At 49.7% G+C, this 23,661-nt stretch overlaps 1 protein-coding gene and 1 long non-coding RNA gene across 3 annotated transcripts in view; one reads left to right on the forward strand and one right to left on the reverse strand.

Moving 5' to 3' along the window:
* Positions 1 to 1,874: 1,874 nt before the first annotated feature.
* LOC306652050 lies at positions 1,875 to 22,922 on the reverse strand. Its single transcript, XR_013761292.1, has 3 exons — positions 22,789 to 22,922; positions 13,916 to 14,113; positions 1,875 to 8,539 (listed from the first exon to the last, which is right to left on the reverse strand). It is a non-coding gene; the product is annotated as an uncharacterized lncRNA (long non-coding RNA).
* Positions 10,368 to 23,661, forward strand: part of LOC306651998 (myosin-7) — a 51,542-nt gene continuing 38,248 nt past the window's right edge. For both annotated transcript variants that reach the window (XM_079125055.1, XM_079125056.1), the window contains exons 1-24: positions 10,368 to 10,516; positions 12,232 to 12,440; positions 12,705 to 12,848; positions 13,131 to 13,287; positions 13,373 to 13,400; positions 13,976 to 14,084; positions 14,167 to 14,259; positions 14,360 to 14,423; positions 14,803 to 14,901; positions 15,140 to 15,243; positions 15,853 to 15,991; positions 16,094 to 16,212; positions 16,327 to 16,476; positions 16,739 to 16,909; positions 17,489 to 17,798; positions 18,039 to 18,106; positions 18,430 to 18,517; positions 19,347 to 19,464; positions 19,612 to 19,735; positions 20,009 to 20,145; positions 20,403 to 20,658; positions 21,482 to 21,724; positions 21,873 to 22,049; positions 22,823 to 22,968. In XM_079125055.1, coding sequence (XP_078981181.1) covers positions 12,240 to 12,440; positions 12,705 to 12,848; positions 13,131 to 13,287; positions 13,373 to 13,400; positions 13,976 to 14,084; positions 14,167 to 14,259; positions 14,360 to 14,423; positions 14,803 to 14,901; positions 15,140 to 15,243; positions 15,853 to 15,991; positions 16,094 to 16,212; positions 16,327 to 16,476; positions 16,739 to 16,909; positions 17,489 to 17,798; positions 18,039 to 18,106; positions 18,430 to 18,517; positions 19,347 to 19,464; positions 19,612 to 19,735; positions 20,009 to 20,145; positions 20,403 to 20,658; positions 21,482 to 21,724; positions 21,873 to 22,049; positions 22,823 to 22,968 — 3,245 coding nt within the window. In that variant the 5' untranslated portion in view covers positions 10,368 to 10,516; positions 12,232 to 12,239. The remainder of the gene's footprint in view (positions 10,517 to 12,231; positions 12,441 to 12,704; positions 12,849 to 13,130; positions 13,288 to 13,372; positions 13,401 to 13,975; positions 14,085 to 14,166; positions 14,260 to 14,359; positions 14,424 to 14,802; positions 14,902 to 15,139; positions 15,244 to 15,852; positions 15,992 to 16,093; positions 16,213 to 16,326; positions 16,477 to 16,738; positions 16,910 to 17,488; positions 17,799 to 18,038; positions 18,107 to 18,429; positions 18,518 to 19,346; positions 19,465 to 19,611; positions 19,736 to 20,008; positions 20,146 to 20,402; positions 20,659 to 21,481; positions 21,725 to 21,872; positions 22,050 to 22,822; positions 22,969 to 23,661) is intronic.

Consider the following 23,661-nt stretch of genomic DNA (forward strand, 5'->3'; position numbering starts at 1 on the left):
ATTACCTATAGTTATCTTTAGGATGAGATTGCATAGTGGGAAGGGCTTCATATCTTTTACCTTGTACAAGGCAAAATGGGTTTGAATTCTTAAAGTAATGAGGATTACTTTCATGATTTGAAATAAAGAAGAAGGAATGGAGGAAGAGGGAGGAAAGAGGGAGGAAGGAAAAAGAGATTTGAGAAGGATAGATGGAAATACAGACTGAGAGAGAGAGAGTGAGCAGGGTGTATCCACCCTCCCCCACCCTCTGCCTGAATAAGACTCAGGGAATCTCATCTATGTCCTGTCCTGCAGGAGCAATTGGAGCCCTTGTAGGAACAGCAGCTGTTCACCCTCTTTGGTACATTATTCATCATCCATTTATTTTATTAGATTCATCAGAGTCAAAAAAGCTCAAGATAAAAATACACACAATAACTTTTGACCACTTAAAAAATCAAAACAATCACTGGGCATGGTGGCACATGCCTGTAATCCCAGTTACTCAGGAGGCTGAGGCAGGAGGATCTCAAGTTCGAGGTCGGCCTGGGTCACTTAACAAACCCTGTCTTAAAATAAAAACTACAGAGGGTTAGGGATGTTGCTCAGTGGCAGGGCACTCTTGGGTTCAATCCCCAACACCACAAACATAAAAAATAAATAAAAATAAAAACAATGAACATTATTTTGGGGAGACTGAAGATGAGAGGGAGGCCAAGGGGAAAACATAAAAAGAAGACATTGGGCAAGAAAGAAAACAGCAGTCTCAAGTAAAGGGCAGTAAGTCCTAGTTCTACTTAGAAATTCCAGGATTCCATTACACACTGGTTTCTGCTACAGCAACCTTGTCCTCTAGAGGTTGGGCCAGAGAAGTAAGCACAGAAATTATGCCTTAGGGTCTCTCTCATTCCCTCCAGAATGCACACGACACTGGCCAGCAACTGGGGACATGATTCCTCAAGGTCCAATTTTTGAAGACCCAAGGCCAAACTTAACTGCCTTGAAACCCTCCCTCTCTGCTCTTCCCTTCCGTAACAGAACTTCTGTGTTCCTGTCTATGTGATCATGTTTTCAATGTGTTAACTCTCTCACCCTGCACCTTGTTATGATGTTAGTCTTACGTATATTTTATTGATCTGAAAACTATCAGCACAGTCTTTGCCATGTCTCTTTTACCCCACTGGGTGGTCTGCATGCTGCCTCATCCACAGGAGGTGTCCAATGACCTTCCACCTCCTTCCCACCACCTCTCGATACCCTTCTCTAATGACATTGCACAGAAGCCAGAGGGACCATGCTTAGCAAATGACCACGCAGGCACGTCTGTTTAATTCTAGCCAAGGGCATTGGGGAAAGGACAGGGCCCCTAGCACCTGTGGCCTCTCCACAGAGCAGACACAGGGCTAATAATAGGAGAGGAGATTAGGGAGGGATTTGAATTGCATTGTTATCTCACAGGAATGGCGCTCACTGGAGAGACTTCTCCTAAGCTTTTCCAAGAGCTACACCACCGCCCTGCCCCTGTGGCTGTAGGAGTAGTCCTGTCTTTCGCCCCTTCTCTCTCCTCCATCCTCTGCTCTCTTCTGCCAACCTGCATTCATTCCTTTACCCTCCTCCTGTCTCCCACCCAATTCCTCATCCCTTTCTCTCCATGTTCTGGTCCCTTGCACCTTTTTTTCCCTCCCTCTCTGCCTAGATCCACTTCCTTCCACCACTTCCTACATGTCCTTCCACGCATGGTTTCCTTTGTCCACTTCTGGCCTCTCCTGGTGCCTTTGTCCCGTCCCCTCTCTTGCTAAGAGTATTGCTGTCTTCTGCTGTAGGATCCAGATTTGTTTCCCTCCCTCCCCTAACATATTTAGAACTTTTTTTTTTTCAATATTTAGCTTTATTTTTATTTATTTTTATGTGGTACTGAGGATTGAACCCAGTGCCTCACATCTGCGAGGCAAGTGCTGCACCACTGAGCCCCAGCCCCAGCCCCAGCCCCATCTAGGCCAGTTTTGTGTTCACTCTTCCTCTGACCCTGTGGCTTTGCTTTTTCCCCTGACTGAACCCGATGAGCAGCGGTAACAGAGGTTGAGGTGGGGTGGGCTAATGGCCTCCACTCCCCCAACAACTAGCAATCAGTACCCAGACACCAGACATAGGGACACCTCTGAGAACAAGTCCCAGGACACGCAGGCTGTAGGAGACACCTCCTGGAGCCCAGCCACAGCTATTCTTAGGACCCAGCACCACAAAAGGGCCTTTGCTTTGTTTTACCCCACCCCTTTGGAACTGCTCTTGGAAGCCAAGACTGTAATCTCAGAGACAAGGGGCCCAGCACAGGGAGGCAGGGCTGGAATCTGTACATGCCCCTGCCCTGGCATCCCTCCCTGCACCTGGCTTTGCCCTTGAGCAAGGTCATCTCCCCCCATAACACACAAACATGCAGCTCTGCCACTTTTCTGTTGTGTTGACTTATTTCCAAGACTGCCTTGGATCCCACAGCTGGACCTAGCTCAGCCAGTTCCAGCCTTGCTACTCTTCAGACCTCCTTGTTCACCCCTCTCCCAGGCTCCCTAGGGATACCTTCCAGACCTTTCACCACTCACACCAAACCAACAACTGCACCCTCCTGATACCTTCCCATTGTTCCTCCTTGGAATGTTTCAGCTTTTTAAATCTAGCAAATTCAAAGCCCTTTGATGAAGTTTCTTCTTTCTTGCTGCAGGTGGGAAAGACCTGCACTCGTCCTTTCAGACTTCAAGGAGCCTGACCAGTTGTCAGTCACTTGTCTGTCCATAGGCCCAAGAGGCAGTCCGTCAGGTCACCTGCTGCCCCTGAAAGGCTCCCTTCAGGGAAAGCAACAGCCAGCCCCCCAAGCTCCTCTATTCCAAATCTGACTTTGGGAGTCTCAGACCAGGAGGCAGTTCACCACCCTTTCCCATGTCCAGAAGGACCTGCATAATGTGTGTATCTGTCAACTTAATCCACTTCTAATTTTTTGGAGAATTTTGGGCACATGTAACAAAGAACTGGAATTATAATTCTGCCCTTCACCAAGACTTACACAACTAGTGGCAGGAAGGTCATATGTCCTTGAAGAATAGGAACATCAGAGACATTTCAGCATTCGACCAAACTCTTGGAACATCAGCAAGAGCTCTACCTACAGAGACCAGGAAGTCATCATAGGTCAGGGTTATGGGTTGGGCCAATAGAGGCACTTGTACCTTCCAACCAGAATCATCTTTCTAAGTAAAATACAAATACCAAGCAGAAGACACTGAGTTACCAGTCATTGTTATGTTCCAGATTCCTCACGAGGCTGCTCCCTGCCCTCCAGACCTCCTTTAGTCCCCATCCCATGAACTTAAGAGCTCGAAACCCTTTTCAGGTCAGTTGGTAAGTTACGAGCAGCAAGCTCTGCTCCAAGCTCCCTGTGTGCACATCTGGAGATGAGCAGGGAGCCAGCTAAGCTTCACATTTGCAAACCCACCTTAGGTGGTGGAAACCCCAGTTCCAGGTATTCCCAAACTATCCTCCAGACTTCCCAGGAGACAGGTATAAGAAAACAGAAAATGTAAAAGGGAATGGAGAACAAAACAAGGGCATCTTTTATCACCCCTTCTTAACATTTTCAGGACTACCCTATCTTTAAAACAAAATAAACCATGCCATTTGGCCCTTTTCTCTTTTGGTGGCTGCCTAATCTCATTCATTTCACTGCCAAACTCCTCAAATGCTTGGTGTGCACCCACTGCCTCCACCTCCTGTCCACTTATCCTCTCCTTAACTCATTGCAGCCTGGCTCTGCCCTGAAGCTCAACAGAAGCTGCTTGATCCAAAATTACCCAAGTTCCCTTCTCTGTCTTCCTGATACACAGCCTTTCTTTGGAATCTGACACTACTGGCCACCTGCTCCTCTTGAAATGCTTCTTGTGGCTTCTAGGAAACTTCCTTTCCTCGTTCTCCTGGCCTCTCCAGTGGCCTTCTCCAAGCTCTCTGGGCTTCTCTTCCTTCTGTCATCTTTGCACTGAAGGCATCTCCTGAGTTTTTCCTCTTGTTTCCAATCTCATGTCTTCTTCTACCACCCTGAGGCAGCCAGCTCTCCTTCATCTGATCTGTCTGCCAATCCCATACTTCTGACTTCTTACAGGACAGTAAAACACCCTTGGTTGGTTTCCCCACTGTTACCTCCAACTCCCCCACAGTGAACACATTGTCTTTCCTTCTGCCTGCCTAATGGCTTCTTGACTCTTCCTTCCCCATTTCCAGTATCCAGCCTGTCAGCAAAGCACTTTATTCCTTCTTTAGGAAGAACTTCTAGCCTTATCCTTTCCTCTTCATGTCTCTTAACATTCTTTTTTCTTAATTTTTTTAGTTGTCGATGAATCTTTTTTTAATTTTATTTATTTATATGTGGTGCTGAGTATCAAACCCAGGGCCTCACATGCCAGGCAAGCACTCTACCACTGAGCCACAATTCTAGCCCCTCAACATTCTTTTTTGATGACACTGGGGATTCAACCTAGGGTCTCATAGATGCTAGGCAAGCACTCTAGCACTGAACTACATTCTCAACTCTGTTCTTATTCTATTTTTGAGACAGGGTCTTGTGAAGTTGCCGAGAGTCTCACTGAGTTGCTGAGGGGCTTCCTAAGTTGCCAAGGTTGGACTCGAACTTGCCAACCTCTTACCTCAACTTCTCCAGTCTCTGGGATTACTGACATGTGCCACCGTACCCTACTCTCAACCTTGATTGTCACTATAGCCTTCTACAGAGTCCCTACCTCCTGCCTCTCTTCCCTCAAAGTGCCCCCACAGTACCCTGATGGGTCCCTCAAACTCTGCTTTCAGGACATCATAATACAGCTAAAGCTGTGGTTATTCTTCATTGCTTCTGGGATACTGTTCATTTTTCTGGTCTGAGAAATATGGCAGATCAGTGGAAAGCACTATAGAGTTAAACAGACATGGGTTGGAATTGCAAAGACACATATGCTGCTTAACTTTGGGCAATCATCTTGGCTTCTATGAGCCCCATTGGTTATCCACAGACTGCAATTTAAGTGACAGGCAATTTTGAGTATTAATTGAGGTAATGTGTATAATAATGTGCATTTACCTGGAACAAATAGACATTCATACATTCCCTTCCCCTCCTTCACAATGTGACCCCACCTTTTTTCCTCCTTTCTATCTTATGTCTCCAGACCCCATAGCATAGTCTGATAAGGCCTGTGTCCTCCCAGTTCTCTCTTTCTTTCTTTTGTGTGCATGTGTGTGGGGGAGTGTGAGTTCAGGGGCTTGAACCCAGGGCCTTGCACGTGCTAAGCAAGTGCTCTACCATTAAGCTACAGCCCCAGTCCACTCTCTGGGGTCCTTTCTAACTTACCACACTATTTGCCTTCCATACCTTTGCCTATCTATCCTATGATTTCACCACTTAGAATACAATCTGATTTCCAATGCTTCTCAAAGCCTTATCCTTCCTTGAAGCTCCAGTTCCATGTCACTACCTGGAAACTTTAAACTGGTCTAGTCCACATTGGACAAGAGCATCTCTGCCCTTGTATGTTCCAGATCTGGGCCATACTGTTTGGTCCATGAGTTTCCAGCATGGTGCATTTGGCTTCCCTGGCCCATGGGAGTGCTTGTAAGGCAGAGGCTATGCAATCCTCCTGTACCCTGTAAAGAGCCTGGCATACAGCAGGGCCAGTGAGGCATCTTCCTGGATGACTGACAAGAACCCAGCCGGGGGTCGAAAGAGAATGAGACAGGATGAACTGATTAGGGACTGGAATGGAGGCCCTTCAGGAAAATTCACCAAACACCAGTGTTCTACCTTAAAACTGTCTGCAGACGGTAACTCAGATCTGCCAGCTGTGTGTTGTGCAGAGATGTGCACACATGCACACATGCGTGTGCAGACGTGTGATTGTGCTCACTCAACTGCCCTTCTGGTTAGGGAGTAGAGGTGAGGGTGGGGAAACAGGCTTGTTTACAGAAGGCTGCTTAAGGAAGAGGGGCATCTGACAAAAGGAATAAGGAAAAGAATCCCTTCTCCCTTGGGAGGGGACTGCTGATTACTCAGTCTCTTTGCTTCTCACTGAGAAATTAACTTCCACTCCAATATATCCCATGGTTCTCCATATCCTGTGCTGGCCAAGCCTGGCAGCTACAGGACACTACCCTAGGGATATCTGTGAACAAAGCAGAGTTTCTAAAGTGGAGGATCAAGGGCCTGTGTGTATCCCCAACTGGAACCTAACATAGAGAGAAACAAGAGAGAAAGATAGCAGTGCACAGGGTCCAGTCTGGACACCAGTGTCCAGCAGATGACTTCAGGATGTTGTTTTTTAGTTTCCTCAATTATTTCACATCACAGTACCCTAGCAATTCTCCTTCTAGAGGTTTCTAGGACCTTTGCATCCTATGATTAGTCTGGCTGCAGCCCAGGGGTGGTTGGAATTGCTGAAGGACCCCCGGTCAACCTAAGGCTGGCTCTACCCATCTCCTCAGGACTCTAGTTTTGTCTGCCTCCCATCCACAGCCCAACTCTCAGGCCCTGGAGCCAGCCCAGCTCTACCAGACAGCTCCACCAGGGCCCCTAGATATTCAGGCTAGGACATAAAAAACTTCTGGCTGATGCTTGGTCTGTGCTCTCATTTGGTGTCTTGGCCTATGTCACCTTTTGGCCCAGGCCAGCTCCTGGTGGGTCTCAGGATATACACTGGCCTTTCGTGAGGACAGCAGTCAGGCAATGGTGCCTCTCCTGACTCAGGGCTGCACTGCGGGCCTGGGCTGAGCCTAGAACAACCTGAACATCCTGGCCCCCTGGCATGATGGACGGCCACCCTCTGGGCAGATGAAAGCACAGTACTGTGGGATGCCAGATCCACCCAGGCCCACATGAACCTCTGACTCAAGGGGATTTAGTGGGGCTGAGGGAGATATAGAACAAAGGACTTACAGTAGAGTAATGGGCCCTACCATCTGTAGTCTGGCTTCCTCAGGTCTATGTTCTTAAGGATAAGAACTGCCTGCTTTGAGGGTCCACTATAGGTCTGGAGTATTCTAGACTCTTTACCTGTTCGAGTAAATATGACTATGCTTATAGATGATAAAACTGGCTCAGACAGATCACATGACTGACCTAGACTACACAGCTGGAAAATGGAGGAGATGGGTTTCGAGGTGGATTTTGTGACCTACTCCAAGTTCCCCAGGCTGCTCCTCACAGGCCTTCCCAAGCCTCCAGCCCCAGATCCAGACTGGTCACTCTCCATGATGCCTTCTTTTTGGTGAGTTGTACCCCTCCAAACATTCCCCAAAGGAGAGATCTACCTTTCCAAAGCACCCCAAACTAACTGGGTTGTCTTTCCAGCTGTCCACTGTCGATCAGAAAGCAGAGATTGTGGAGTAGGGAGCCAGGGGTACAGAGGTACAAAAGGTGTCGGAGGCAGCGGGAAGACAAAAGAATGACAAGACGGAGCAGCTGTCTGTAAAGAGAAACCTGACACAGGCACAAAGCTCAGCTCCCTAAGCCCAGGCTCGTGTGGAGCCAGGATCAGGTCCCCGCAAGGTCAGGGATCTAGAGGCAGGCAGATGGGAGAGCTGGCCTCCACCCCACCCCCATCCGCCGGCAGGTCTCCTCTCCCATGTGCAAAAACAACTGGTGCCTCATTCCTCCTCCAGGGCCAGGTCCCCTGCCTCTTTCTGCTCCCTACTTCTCCCTTCCCATTGGGTTTTGGGGATCCTCTGATTTCCCTCTTTCCATGCTAAGGTCTATTTTAGTTTGCCATAGTGCTCCCCTGCCCCACCCCACAATTCCTGGTAGTAATTTTAGCAACTTTTTCTTTGGACTCCTGCTGGCACGTTCACAGCAAATGGCCCCTGTTTGGGCCTGACACTTGATCAGGGTGGTGACAGAGCCCAGACAAAGCAGGCACAATACCGGGAGGGGGGCAGGGGGGAGTTAAGAACAGGGAGACAGATCACCTTCCTTCCACTCAGGCCTTATTTGGTCTACCTTGGTGAGGCTGCTCTCCCTCAGCCCTTTTATTTATAGCATTTTAGTTTGTTCTCCTTTGTCTTGTCTGCTATCACTCTGTAGTACATGCTGCACAGTTGCCACCCACCCCACAGCATGGACCCCAGCCCTCACTCCCCCGACTAGGAACATGCACGTGCATGCTCAAAGGCACTGGCAATAAGCTTAGGTCTGGATTCTACTTCTAACCATTGAATACAGTTGCCCGGAGGAGGGATCTTTCTTTTGGTCATTGTTTTATTCTCAAGGACTAGAACAAACCAAGCACATAGTAGATACTCAATAAATACCTGTTAAAGGAATCTGTCTTCAGAAAGGAGCAAAGCAGAAGGAGGACGATCATGATGGAGCCAAGGGCAGGTGCTAGAGGAGTTAGAGACTGAGTGGGGGTCCTTAAAGACATCGAACCCTCCAATATGAGTCAGAGAACATAGAGTTAGGGAGTTGAGTTCTACTTTGCATTGGAGAGTGAAGAAGAGTAACATGGAAACATCAATGGACCAGAGCCCTCCAAACCTGAAAGAAGAAAAACAAAGTGTGATTGATTAACTGTAGAAAAGGTCTCCCAACTGCACTGCCGAAGAGGCTGGGCCAGGGTGAAGACACTGGTTTGGAAGTGGTTACTTGTGTCCTGAGCATCCTTTATGTATCTCAATTGCCTGCATCTGTGCCTGAGCCCTGGGAAATCAGGAAGGGATAGCACTTCTGTGCTTAGAAAGCTGGAAGGGGTGGTAAAAGAGCTTTTGCCCTTTATCACTAATCCCTGAAGTGCCTACCAGTGGGGTCGATTCCTCAGCATCTGGCAGGGCTGAGCCAGGACCCCAAGATTCTGTTCTGCTGGGCATGTTAGCAGCAAGGCCCACTGGGGCTGCCTCAGCAACTGTACACCTTGGCACTGCAGAGCCACCGCTGCTGCATCAGACAGAGCCCCTGCAGTCTGTGATCTGTCCCCCACTTGCCTGCACGCCCCCCCACACCCAGCAGTTCAATGCCCTCAGACTCGGTTACTGAGCAGCCCCCATGGGGGCCCTCTCCTGGAGTTCCCCTTCCCTGCTGTGCTCATTCCACCTTCAAAATGTACCTGCTGGGCACCCCATCCCCCAGGCCTGCCTCTCTCCTTCAAGCTGACAGCTAATCAGATGAATTAATCCGCATGCGCTGAGAGCTGTGCTTGGGAAGAAGGGAGGATTTCAAACCAAACCACGCAGCGGTTGCCTGGACACGGAGCAGTGAGGCTTGCACGCAGACACCCAGAGGTTCCTTTCCTCTCCTCCCTTGTGGCTGCTCCCTGGGTCTTCAGGAGCAGGGCAGGTTTTTCCTATCCTGTCTCTCTTCCCACTTGCCAGAAGACGGATCACAACCAAGTCTGGACAGAGGTCACCTCAATGGAGGCTCAGTGGGCCAGGCAACAGCAGTATTGGTAGGGGTCTCCTCACTCTGAGCAGCCATATTATCCATAGTCTTAAGAGGGTCGGGCCCTGGGCTAGCACATCTAATACCTGCAGGGTAGATGAGTAAAATGAGTCAGGAAAGGGCTCCCAACGGGGACAATCAGGCCAGTGGGTCCTGTCTTCTGACACAGTGGGTCCTTACCTCCTTGGAATCCCAGTCTCCCTTTCCAGGCTCCGTCCCCTGTCTGCTGAGGTTTCCCACCTCAAAATCTTGCTATTCTCTTTATGTACAACCTTAGAAAAGACACTTCCCCTCTCTATAAAATGAAGAACTTGGATGGATCACTAAAGACTTATCTGGCTCTGAGGCTCAGTGACCTCAACACATTGACTGCTAGTCCAAAGAAATCAGTGCCTGAGCCAGGGTCCCCATGTCTAAGCTCCTGGTCATTCATTGTTCCTACCACCTGACAAGGACACTTCCTTCCAGTTGCCCCAGGTCAGCTCCCTCCTTGAGGCCATGCCCCCAACTCTGCCCTATCCCTTTCTGCTGCTGAAACTCAGCCTCTTCCCATCTCACAGTTGGATACAGGCCCAGGGCAGGGGAGCAGGGAAGACACTGTGGAAATAGGGCCAGGCCAGTGGGGGTTGGGGGGTAAGAGGTCCCAGGGGCAGAGTGAAAGGGGCCAGGAGTGCCCTGTACAGGACAGCCAGCGCCCAGTCTGCCAGAGGTCATGGTGGTCGTGGTCAATTTGCTCTCTAGCCAGCTGGGGAATGTGAGGTCTGGCCTGGGAGATATTTTTGCTGCACTTTGAGCCACCCCGCCCCCTGGAACTCAGACCCTGCACACTCCATGCCATAACAATGACGACCACTTCCAATTGTTTCCTAGCTAGAGGGGGAGGGGGAGCACTGTTTGGGCGGGGGGGGGGGGGCAGGGCGGGGGAAATGCTTTTAGTGACAACAGCCCTTTCTAAATCCGGCTAGGGACTGGGTGCAGGTGGGGGTGGGGGCACCCTGCTGCCCCATATATACAGCCCCTGAGACCAGGTCTGACTCTCAGCTCTCTCCTGCTCTCTGTGTGTTTCCTTGCTGCTCTCAGGTAGGAATGGGAGCTGGAGGCCTTCCCCTGGGATAAGGGGGCTCCAGGTTTAAGAAGCGGTTCCCCTAGGAACAGCAAGCTTCTTGTAGGGCTGTATGAAGAGTACCAGGTCTGGTCATTGAGCACACATGTGCAGATCTAAACATGTATGTTTGTGCCATGGGCATGAGGGGGCTCATGTGTTCCCAGGGGAAGATATCTATATCTGAGCATATAGGACCAGAATGCATAAGAAGAGCGTGTGTGTCTATGTGTGTGTGCGCACACGTGTGTACCAGCGCACATGTTTTGAATGTAAGGGAGGGTGTGTACTTCACTACCTAATATATGGATAAGTGGGAGATGTGTTCATCATCATGTCAGAGGACAAGCAGGTCCATTTAGGGGAGGAGTGAAAGATGGCAGAGAATGATTATATAGGAAGCTAGTTCAGTGAGTTCTGGGACATATAACTTCCTGTGTCCATACACATGGAGGCATTGCTCTGTGACAGGAGTCATGACTATTGCAGTGTGTGTAACCCTGCAGAAGGAGATCACAGGCACGTGGTGTGGTCACACAGCCATGCAAGCCTATTTATTCTGTACACATACGTATATGTGCACATCTGTTGTTGAGGCACATGTGGGACACTGTGGGCGGGTCCTAAGGTAAGGAAGCCTGCCTTTGTGTGTCATGTGTGCATAAGCATGTGTGCTCATCAGAGGGCATGTGGCAGTGGCAGTGTTGGGCTGTGTGATGAATGGTCTGTGTAAGGACACTCACGGTGTCTTATTTCTAAAAATGCCCACAAAGTCTGGCAAAATGGGGACAGGATCGAAAAGCACTGGCTTTGGAGTCATGAGGCTCGGGTTCAAGACTTGGCTCTATCACTTATTGTTTTGTATTTTTGGACAAGCAAGCTACTTATACCTGATTCCCTTATCTCTCCAGTGGGGTGAGGACTGAGTAAGTGAACATGCGTAGAAGTGTTTTTAGTGGAAAGCACTGAATGAATGTGACCACTGTTGTCTTTCAGGTGACTCAAAAAAAGTTTCACTCTCTGGATATATACAAGAGTGGGAGGATTGGGGCTCAAGTGTTGCATTAACACCAGGAAACTGTTAGAACTAGTCTTTGGGGAAGAGGGGACAGTGTTTAGAAAGGAAGAAAGAACATGGGACCCAAGAAACTGGTCACCACTTCCAAATTGTTTTCAGTTCCAGGGGAGGGTGGGTGTCAAGGGACAGAGTCAGGGAGAAGTGGGGAGGTGGTGCTAGGCAGGTTGAGTCACTCTCCAGGTCCCCTGTAGGCCTGGGCCCCTTTCCTCATCTCTAGACACATTTGAGGAACCAATGTAAGAAAAACTGAAGACAGAGTGCAGGGGATCTGGGGAGATTGGGCATGACAGTCCCAAAGCGAACCTATGGAACTCCCATTTCTGCCCTGCCTTTGGGAGGACATCTTGGCTACCAAAATCAGCTTACCTGTTACTTTGAGGGGAGGACAGAGATTGGTGAGGGTCAAAGATGGATATAGTCAGATTCCTGCTCTCAGACAGCCCAGTATGAACGAAAGCTAGTTGTCCTTTCTACTATGGTAGGTTTGCTATGCTGCTCTCTGGTTAAAAATGTGGGACTCACTGATAACTCCCCTTGAGCATGTGCTAGGTTTGGGGGCCCCCACTGAAGGGAGAGAGCAATGGGAGGAAAGTCAGCTTCTCCTGCTCATTCTAGGCACAGCCATGGTGGATGCGGAGATGGCTGCGTTTGGGGCTGCCGCCCCCTTCCTGCGCAAGTCAGAGAAGGAGCGGCTAGAAGCCCAAACCAGACCCTTTGACCTCAAGAAGGATGTCTTCGTGCCTGATGACAAAGAGGAGTTTGTCAAGGCCAAGATTGTGTCTCGAGAAGGTGGCAAAGTCACTGCTGAGACTGAGAATGGCAAGGTGGGTGTCTACCATACCTGAGGTGGGCGCACCTCTGGGATTATAGATGTATGCCACCATGCCAGACTGGGTCTCCTTCCCTTTGGGTACAGATCCAACCCCTTAAAGAGCCGTTCTCATTCCCAGAATCTAATCTATGCTCTCAGAGAGATCCTGGTTCCTTCCCTGCTGGACACCAGGGTCCTGTAACTTGCCCTCCTTCTTTCCCTGATGAGGGAGAAGGGGAAACACAGGCTGACAGAATGGTCTGTGGGGGATGTGCAGACAGTGACCGTGAAGGAGGACCAGGTGATGCAGCAGAACCCTCCCAAATTCGACAAGATTGAGGACATGGCCATGCTGACTTTCCTGCACGAGCCTGCGGTGCTGTACAACCTCAAGGAGCGCTACGCCTCCTGGATGATCTATGTGAGTGGAGGCACCAGACTTTCCATTGGAACCATCCTGGCCCAAGGGTTTCCACTCCTGAGTCAAAATGTCTGCTTTTGGCGCCCAGGCAGTGTGGCACTCTATCTATTTAGACCCTAAATCCTTGCTCCATTCAAATACCCTGGGAGCTGGCATGACTCACAAGAACCCATTTAGAGGTTTTCATTTCCCTTTCTCCTACCCTGGGGTCTTTCTCTAACTCTGAAAATCTCCACCTCGCCCAACAACTGCATCACTGGAAACCCACTTTTCTATTACCAGACCTACTCAGGCCTCTTCTGCGTCACTGTCAACCCCTACAAGTGGCTGCCAGTGTACAATGCTGAGGTGGTGGCTGCCTACCGGGGCAAGAAGAGAAGCGAGGCTCCACCCCACATCTTCTCCATCTCTGACAACGCTTATCAGTACATGCTGACGGGTGAGCCCTGCACCTGACCTGTGCCCTCAACCCAACACCCAGCTGGGCCCTCAGCCCTCACCCTGTTGCCTGTCCTCTTTTCTAGATCGGGAGAACCAGTCCATCCTCATCACGTGAGTATAGTTCCTGCACTGTTCCCTTTCAGAATCTCTAACCCCAGCCCCAACAGGGACCCAGAGCACTACAGTCCTTCCTTTCCCCTTCTGCCATCATGCCCATCTCCCCTTTCGTCCCTGATCTTTACTCTGACCCTTCTCTTTGCTTTTCCCTCTTTTCTCCTCCCCATCCCTCCCCTATTTTTCCTCTCTCATCTCCTTTGCTTACTCTAACTTGCCATTTACCCGTAAGCCCATTGCCACCATGTCTTCTTCACCTCTTCATTTTCCTTCAGGAACTTTCCCCATTCTTTAAGCCCCACCCATTCTTTTCTAAAATACCTGAGACCCATCTCCCATTGATCTTGCCCCATCAAGCATGAGGTCAACCTGCCCAAACCCAGTGCCTCCTTGTGGTATTCTGCCTGGCTGTTACCCCTGACCCTAGGAATGTCTGAAGACAGCTGTGTGTTTTGGGTGCATATTATCCAGCAGCTTCCTGCTCAGGGGTCCTACTCTCAGATAGGACATACATTCTCTCCTCACTCGAGCGTGTAGTTCTCTGCCTAATGAGCCCCTGACTCTCCTGACAGCGGAGAATCCGGGGCTGGGAAGACAGTCAACACCAAGCGGGTCATCCAATACTTCGCTGTCATCGCCGCCATCGGTGATCGCAGCAAAAAGGACCAGAATCCAGGCAAGGTAGGCTGGTTGTCCTCCAAGGGCCTGCACTGAAGAAAGGGAAGGGAAGACTCTCATCTGCCATTCTTCTTGACATTTGCAGGGCACCCTGGAGGATCAAATCATCCAGGCAAACCCTGCTCTGGAGGCCTTTGGCAACGCCAAGACTGTCCGGAATGACAACTCTTCCCGTTTTGTGAGTGGTCCCTGACCTTGAGTTTGGAATTGGGGTTTAAGGGATGGCCTCAAGTATGAGACTTCCCCCAACTCATCATTACTCTCCTCCATCTCTTCAGGGGAAATTCATTCGAATCCATTTTGGGGCTACAGGGAAATTGGCATCTGCAGACATAGAGACCTGTGAGTACCAAGAATCTGCTAGGGCTCACCTTTGTGCTTGATCATCTTATCTCCCCACTCTGTTTTTCTTCTCTCTTCCTGTCTATCTCTATGTGTCTGTGTCTTCAGGTCTGTCTATTTGTCTGTCTTTGAGACTTTCTCTGGCTCTTTCTCCGTCTCTGTCTCTGCACATTTGTGTGTTTCTCTGGGAGTTTTTTTCTCTGAGACAATCCCTCTCCTTTTGGGTCTCTGTCTTCATCTGTGAGTGTGATCTCCGTGTATCATGCCAGTCTCCCCGCTCTGACTTTTGCTTACTACATTTACCACTTATCTTCCTCTTCTTTCTTATATCAAAAAATTTAACCTTTTTCTTTCTCTCCTTCTATCTGACTGTTCACAGACCTTCTGGAAAAATCCAGGGTTATTTTCCAGCTGAAAGCAGAAAGAGATTATCACATTTTCTACCAAATCCTGTCTAACAAAAAGCCTGAGTTGCTGGGTGAGTCAGAGCCACCAGCGGAGACCAGCTATCTCCATGGCAACCTGGTCCCTGCTGCCTGTGGCTGGATTCTGTTAGCATGCCCTGGGCTTCCTGGCACTGTTGGATTCAGTTCTGTGGGTTGCAGAGTCAAGTCAAGCCCTATCCTGTGCTTGCTCTTGGGCTACGTACTATGGCGGGCAGCCCCCATGAAAGTCAGGGGCTTATATCATATTCAAACCACTTTCTACCCTCCTAGACATGCTGCTGATCACAAACAACCCCTACGATTATGCATTCATCTCCCAAGGAGAAACTACCGTGGCCTCAATTGATGACTCTGAAGAGCTCATGGCCACTGATGTAAGTGTGTGAGGACCAAGCCAAGAGTGGAAAATGGGCAGCAGGGACACAAGGGGACAGTTCACCATGTCAGGAATAAAGCTAAGTCACTGACTATCTGTTGTTCAAAGCAGTATGGCCTCCCTGACAGCCAAAATGTGCCCTGTTACAAGGGTGTGCTGGGATATGTGTGAGATGAGACAGGCCAGGCCAGTACTTGGTGTTCAGTTAAACAAGAGAGGGCTGGAAGCCTGGGACACAGAGGCAGACAAGGCAAGAAATAAGTCATCACCAAGGAGAAGGGAAAGGGAGTCAGGGGGCTGAGACAGGATATTAGGTAAAGAACAGATACAGACAGGTATGGGAGGCCAAGGAGGGCAGCAAGCATAGCAACTGGAAGCATAAGTGGGTAGCAGCTCCAGAGAAGACCCAGGACTACTGAGAGTGGGCGGGGCCGAGGCTACACCCTGCTCTTGCATCTTCCATCTTTGTTTTGGAGTTCTCTGCTGGGCGTGGGAGTCTGGGAACCCACAGGGACTAAGGATTCAGGCTCTCCCTAACTTATGAGTGATCTCATTTACCAGTCATACTTCTTTTTCTGGGATCCTCCAATTTGGGGTCTGCCTACAGAGCGCCTTTGATGTATTGGGCTTCACTCCAGAGGAGAAGAACTCCATTTACAAGCTGACGGGCGCCATCATGCACTTTGGAAACATGAAGTTCAAACAGAAGCAGCGGGAGGAGCAGGCAGAGCCAGATGGCACTGAAGGTGAGAGGCAGGGAAGCTGGGTGGAGCTGTCGAGTCGCTGAGGGCTACATCTACAGAGCTGTGGAACCCTTACCAACCCTGCTACTTGACTTTTCCTCCTAGAGGCTGACAAGTCTGCCTACCTCATGGGGCTGAACTCAGCTGACCTGCTCAAGGGGCTGTGCCACCCTCGGGTGAAAGTGGGCAATGAGTATGTCACCAAGGGACAGAATGTCCAGCAGGTGGGTCATCTTCAGAAGATAAATGGTTGGGGATCTTAGTATGGAGAAATGGGAGCTTTCAAATTCATTTCTCCCAGCTTCCCTGCTCATCTGGGTCGCTCCCCTACCTCACAGGTGATATATGCCATTGGAGCACTGGCTAAGGCGGTGTATGAGAAAATGTTCAACTGGATGGTGACACGCATCAACGCCACCCTGGAGACCAAGCAGCCACGCCAGTACTTCATAGGAGTCCTGGACATCGCTGGCTTCGAGATCTTCGATGTGAGCCAGGGAGCCTCTTGCACACTCACAGTCGCTTGTGAAGGGCCAGCTATGGGTCCAGCATGGGAAGGCAGTGGCACTGACAGGGCAGTCATCATCCCTGACCTCAGGGGAAGCCCCCACTCCCCTGCCCTGACCTGGGAGGGGACCAGCCCCACCCCTGCTGGGCTTGAGCACACTGCATGGCACAGCCCTGGGCTGACGCCCCTGGCCACTCAGACACCCGCCTGCCTGACCTGCTCCTGCCCCTCCCCGCCTGCAGTTCAACAGTTTTGAGCAGCTCTGCATCAACTTCACCAACGAGAAGCTGCAGCAGTTCTTCAACCACCACATGTTCGTGCTGGAGCAGGAGGAGTACAAGAAGGAGGGCATCGAGTGGGAGTTCATCGACTTTGGCATGGACCTGCAGGCCTGCATCGACCTCATTGAGAAGGTGCCTGGCCCCGCCCACTGTGTCCCCCTCCTCTGCCATATCAGACAAAGTGGCAGCCCCTCTGAATAATAGGACTGAGGCTGAAGAATTCCAAGCCCCAGTTTCCAGAGTCCTGTGTTGTCCTATTATCTAGGAGAGGGAGACATCTGAAACAGCTGAGTTTCCAGGGACTTGAGAGTGGACACATGGAGGATGGACACCTGAAAGACAACCTCCCCCACTGGAGTGTTTAATGGCCCTAGTTTACATCCAAGGATCAGGATGTGAAAGGGTGGTATGGGTGGGGTCATAAAAGTACACCTATTTTCAACCCTGGCACCTCAGGGATCTGGGTGATGGAGTGATGTGTAAACTACAAATAGCAGCCACATTCTAAGATTTTCACTAGAGTCCCTCTCACCAACAAAATTCTCCACCTGTGGAAAGCTTGAGCAGATGCCTGTCCATAGTAACTGTCCTCAGAGGTGAGCCTAATAGCTTGATACAAGGGGCATCTCCATGAGTAAACATTGACAGTGAAGCAGAATCCATCTCCACTGTGTAAAGCACGCTCAATGACACTCTCCCCTCCACCCCCAGCCCATGGGCATCATGTCCATCCTGGAAGAGGAGTGCATGTTCCCCAAGGCCACTGACATGACCTTCAAGGCCAAGCTGTATGACAACCACCTGGGCAAGTCCAACAACTTCCAGAAGCCACGCAATGTCAAGGGGAAGCAGGAAGCCCACTTCTCCCTGATCCACTATGCTGGTACTGTGGACTACAACATCTTGGGCTGGCTGCAGAAGAACAAGGACCCGCTCAATGAGACAGTGGTGGGCTTGTACCAGAAGTCCTCTCTCAAGCTTCTCAGCAACCTATTTGCCAACTATGCTGGGGCTGATGCACGTAAGTAGAGACTGGGGTCCCAGGGGACTGAGGAGCAGGGTGTCTGCCATGCTTCTGGAACAGGTCAATTGCTTCTTTCCTGTCAGGCTCCTGGGGTTTACAGACTTAGTGATATGGAACTGAGTGGAGGTAACTGCATCGAAGACTCTCAGCCAGTGGGATGTGAAGAGAAGTTGTGATTCTTCACCCCATGCCCTCAGTCTCCCATGATGTTCCTTTTGTTGTCTCCCTTTCCCACAGCTGTTGACAAGGGCAAAGGCAAAGCCAAGAAAGGCTCATCCTTTCAGACTGTGTCAGCTCTGCACAGGGTGAGTGTGTGACCCCAGCTCCAATTCATCAAAGCTCCCTATCCACTGTGGTCCCCAAACCCCCACAGCCCTGGCCCTTTCCTGCCTTCATTTCCTATTCCTCTCCCTCCCAGTCTCCTCTAGCCATTCTTGATCCTTTTCTCTCTGTCATCCCTTTCTTTCGTCTACTGGCCTCTAATCTTACCTCTCTTCTCATTTCCACATGCCTTCCACCCCTTTCATCTCCTTGCATTCTTTCCATCTCACTTTCTCTCCCATCTCTTCCTTTCCTACTTCTTTTTCTTTTACTTTCTTTACTTTTCCTCTTGCTTTTTCTGCCACAGGAAAATCTGAACAAGTTAATGACCAACCTGCGCTCCACCCATCCCCACTTTGTGCGTTGCATCATCCCCAATGAGACAAAGTCCCCAGGTGAGCCTACGAACTCAGACCAGCCCATGGATGGGCCAGGGACAGGCCCCTCTAAATCATCTCCTCATCTACTACCACTATTCTTTCCAAATGACATTATTCTCTTCCTGTCCCCTGTGAGGTCTCCCAGACCACCAGCTCCCAGTGTTACCTTACATTTGGAATGTGTAATTCAGGATAGTGTGTAAGGCACTGACGGATATCACCTCAGCAGTGATTTACAACCCCTCAATGAGAAATTCAAGGATTGTCTATCCATGGTGTGTATGTGTGCTGTGCTGGGGATTGAATACAGGGACAGTCTTCCACTGGGCTCTATCCCTAGCCCTTTTCATTTTATTTTAAGAGAGGGTCTCACTAAGTTGTCCAGTCTGGCCTCAAACTTGTGACCCTCCTGCCTCAGCTCCCAAGCAGCCAATTGCAAGTGTGTGCCACTGCACCAAGTACTGTCTATCCATTTTTATCTGTAAGGAGACAGAAAGAAGCTCAGAGACCTGGGTTCAAGGCCTGGCTCTGATCTTGATCAGCTCCATGACCTTAGGCAAGTCACTAACCCATTTGACCTTAGCTTACTCATCCAGAAAATGGAATATATCTGTCCTGGCCACACCTATAAAAACAGAAGAGAGACATATAAAAAAAGAAATGTGGAAGCCTTTGGTTATTCCTAAAAGTGTAGCTAGGGAAAAAATTGAACAAATGGAGGATATTAACTGACTTCTAAGATTTTAGGCTAATAAGTGCCAGTGCCAGGATCAGAACCCAGAACTTTTGGCTCTTTTCCCATTGCTCTCCTCACACACTCCTCTGCTTTCCCTTCTTGCCACAGGGGTGATGGACAACCCCCTGGTCATGCACCAGCTGCGCTGCAATGGTGTGCTGGAGGGCATTCGCATCTGCAGGAAGGGCTTCCCCAACCGCATCCTCTATGGGGACTTCCGGCAGAGGTGGGTTCAGACGTGCCCCAGAGTGCAGGGAGCAGGGGGAGCTTGGGCTGCCTCGAAGGAGCAGGAGTCTGCAGGCAGCCCTTGAATTCTGTAAGCAGAGCAGAATCCATGCACAAAGCAGGTGACCCCAGGCACTCTCCTCCCCAGGTATCGCATCCTGAACCCAGCGGCCATCCCTGAGGGTCAGTTCATTGACAGCAGGAAAGGGGCAGAGAAGCTGCTGGGCTCTCTGGACATTGACCATAACCAGTACAAGTTTGGACACACCAAGGTGAGGAAAAGCAGGAAACAAATTATTTAAAAATGTCTCTTGTCCTCTGATTCCTCACCTCCTGGCTCCCTTTACCAATCATCTTAGGGATATTTCTGAACCATATGCTACCCCTCCCCATCCCAGCAACACTTCCCCCATTCCAGCTCCAACTGCCATTGACCGCCTCCCTTCAATTCTTTTCTAAAGTGTTGCCGTTCCCAAGATAATCCCCACCACCTCTTTTCCCTCATACATCTTTCTGGTCACACCCGACACACACTTTCTCTACAGGTGTTCTTCAAAGCAGGTCTGCTGGGGCTGCTGGAGGAGATGCGAGATGAGAGGCTGAGCCGCATCATCACCCGCATCCAGGCACAGTCCCGGGGCGTCCTCTCCAGAATGGAGTTCAAGAAGCTGCTGGAACGCAGGTGAAAGATCTCAAAAAGAGGTTCCCAGCCCCTCCAAAGCCCAGGCTGGTTCAAAGGCAGTGTCAAAAGAAAGACCTCACTGAGTCTTCAAAAAGAGAGGCAGGGGCTCCCATAGATACAGTATGGTTCTCAGGGTTGGAGGACCTCAGGGAGGGTGGAATGGATGGAGGAAAGGGGGTGTTACCAGGGAGTCAGGGCCACAAGTGGGAAGGATGCTGGATGGCTCTCTCACCGGCTCTCTTGCTGGGCCCTTGCAGAGACTCCCTGCTAATAATCCAGTGGAACATTCGGGCCTTCATGGGAGTCAAGAACTGGCCATGGATGAAGCTCTATTTCAAGATCAAGCCACTGCTGAAGAGCGCAGAGACAGAGAAGGAGATGGCTACTATGAAGGAGGAATTCGGGCGCATCAAAGATGCACTGGAGAAGTCCGAGGCTCGCAGGAAAGAACTAGAGGAGAAGATGGTGTCCCTGCTACAGGAGAAGAATGACCTTCAGCTCCAAGTGCAGGCTGTGAGGCTCCTGGCGCTATTATTGACCCTTCCATTTTGCTCTTCCTACACCTCCAACAACTCTGTACTCCCCACCCAGGGGCTCTCCATCTTGTCCTTCACAGGCAGAAGATTCTAGGATTTCATTTCCAAAGACCTCCAAAGTGGTCCTTCAGGAGGAGGAAAGGGGAAAATAACTAACTTTTAAATATATATGCTTTCTACCTAGGTTCAGCCTAGATCCACAGCTTCATAATTTTATGACCTTAGGGAAACGACAAATCTTTTCGTTCGTTTGTTTTGTTTTGTTTTGTTTTGTACTGGGATTGAACTCAGGGGCACTTAACCCCCCTTAATCACATCTCCAGCTCTTTTTTATATTTTATTTAGAGGCAGGGTCTCACTGAGTTACCTAGGGTCTCGCTAAATTGCTGAGGCTAACTTTGAACTTGAGATTCTCCTGCCTCAGCCTTCTGAGTCACTGCGATTACAGGTGTGTGACACCATGCCCAGCCCACAAGACATCTTTGAGCCTCAATTTCCTCATCTCTAAACAGAGAATACATTATACATACATAAAGTATTTGGCATCAGTAAATGCAGTTCCCTTCCTTCAATGGAAGAGTCTAGAGGAAGAGAATTTGCTCCTTCTCTCCTCCTCTCCCAAATGCTCCCAAGCTACATTGCCCTAAAACTCTTCCTTTTCCCATCCTTCCAAGGTTCTGCTCAACTTAGAATATTGTAGTGCTCCTCTCCTCTTTGAGGGCTGTACCTCTCCCTTCACCTACCCATAAGGACAAGGACCCTGCCTACAAAACATCCTTCCCTCTGTGCCTTGCCCTCAGGAACAAGACAACCTGGCTGATGCAGAGGAACGCTGTGACCAGCTGATCAAGAACAAGATCCAGCTGGAGGCCAAGGTGAAAGAGATGACTGAGAGGCTGGAGGATGAGGAGGAGATGAATGCTGAGCTCACAGCCAAGAAGCGCAAGCTGGAAGATGAGTGCTCTGAGCTCAAAAGGGACATTGATGACTTGGAGCTGACACTAGCCAAGGTGGAGAAGGAGAAGCATGCAACAGAGAACAAGGTGAGGGCAGCTCCCTCTGACTCCAGCCCAGGTCTCCTCAGGATTCCCAGGCCAGAATATGGTCCTGGTCCTTGGCATGGAGGTCCCCATAGATGTCTGCAGATTAGTAATCTTTGACCCTAAAGGGGCTGGGATTTGGGGTTGACAGGTGAAGAACCTGACAGAGGAGATGGCTGGGCTGGATGAGATCATTGTCAAGCTGACCAAGGAGAAGAAAGCTCTTCAAGAGGCCCACCAGCAAGCCCTGGATGACCTTCAGGCTGAGGAGGACAAGGTCAATACCCTGACCAAAGCCAAGGTCAAGCTGGAACAGCAGGTGGATGATGTAAGTAGACCCAGAGTGACAGAGCCTAGATAGAAAATGTCCATCTGTGCTTGAAGGGTGTGGCTGTGTGGCTGTGTATTTTGGGAGGGAAGTGTTGGAGGAAGTTTATTCTCCTGATACCTTTCTGAAGGAAACTGGGGAAAAGGAAATCAGGAGATAGTTCAATTCTAAATTATGCATCTAATCTCACTGATGTGATCAATGATACAGATGGACTTTCTTATTCAATTTAACTTTAAACTTATATATCTCTTCCTTTGACCACAGGATTTAGGGGGCTTCTTGTAATACTATGATTTATTTCTTTGGGAATTTTGTGAGGCTCCTCAAGGAGAATCTTTGCACTTGGAAATTTTGGGCAGATCTGATCACAAGTGATCACTGTTCTCTCAGTTGGGTGTATGGTCAACGAATGCCTTATCACTCTACACTTATTTAAATATCTGTCACAGATTTACACAGGAACCTGTACAGACAATTTTGTCTGCAGGTCCTACCACACAGCCTGGTACCAGTAAGTGCTTATAGGATGCTGAATGAATGACTATAGCTTTGAGTTTGTCCCACAATCATTCCTTCATTCCTTACATATTATCAACCAGCCTCTCCATGGTTGGTGCTCTCACAACCCCTGGTAATATTTGGCCCACTCTTAGTCTTCCTAAGCCTCAAACACTCTACAAGGATTCCCCAAATGTGGAGTAACTGAGCTACAAAATCACCATGTCAGGTACCTGACCTCATGGGGCATGGCTGGGCCTTCTCTCCACCAGCTGGAAGGATCCCTGGAGCAAGAGAAGAAGGTACGCATGGACCTGGAGCGAGCCAAGAGGAAGCTGGAGGGTGACCTGAAGCTGACCCAGGAGAGCATCATGGACCTGGAGAATGACAAGCAGCAGCTGGATGAGCGGCTAAAAAAGTACCATGTTCCCCTCCCCACCACTTTGCCTTATCCCCAACCCTACAGCCTGCTCTGCCCACTGCAGGACAAGGTGACACCCAACCTGAGAGGCAATGCCCTCCGACAGCTTCCATAACTGGATGCTTAAACTGCAGCAAGGACCCTCAGGAAGAGGGCTGTGCTCCCCCAGACCCATACATTGGGATCTTGTTGTCCTCCCTGGCAAATAGTTTCACTGAATCCTTCAAGCCCTTTCTTCCTGAGGGGCCCTCAGTAGGGATGAAAATAAATGCTTGGTCTCTTTGTACATGACACTATTGGAGACCAGTTGCTTGAAATGGAGGAACCTGCCACACAAAAATCTCTTAGGAAAGTCCCTTTGGGTTTTTCAGAGAAAAAAATTGGGTCTGCCCGCATGCCCAAGAAGTGGAGGGACCAGTTCATATTTTTTTAATAACTTGTGGTCCCAATTGTTACAAATTCTTCCAAAGAACATGCACCCATCTTCTAGACTTGGTGCATGGTGACTTGCAGAACATATTTTGATATCTGATGATCTTATGGTGCCTTGGCTTGTGTTTGCCCTTCCCACTTTCCGAGGTGCAGAATTTACTGAATGAATGAATGATGAATCTAGGATCCCACTGGTTCCTCAGTCACTTTTTGGGGGTTGGTTACTGGGAATTGAACTCAGGGGCACTTAACCACTGA

Source organism: Sciurus vulgaris (assembly GCF_902686455.1).
Source record: "Sciurus vulgaris genome assembly, chromosome: 2".
Taxonomy (NCBI): Eukaryota; Metazoa; Chordata; class Mammalia; order Rodentia; family Sciuridae; genus Sciurus; species Sciurus vulgaris.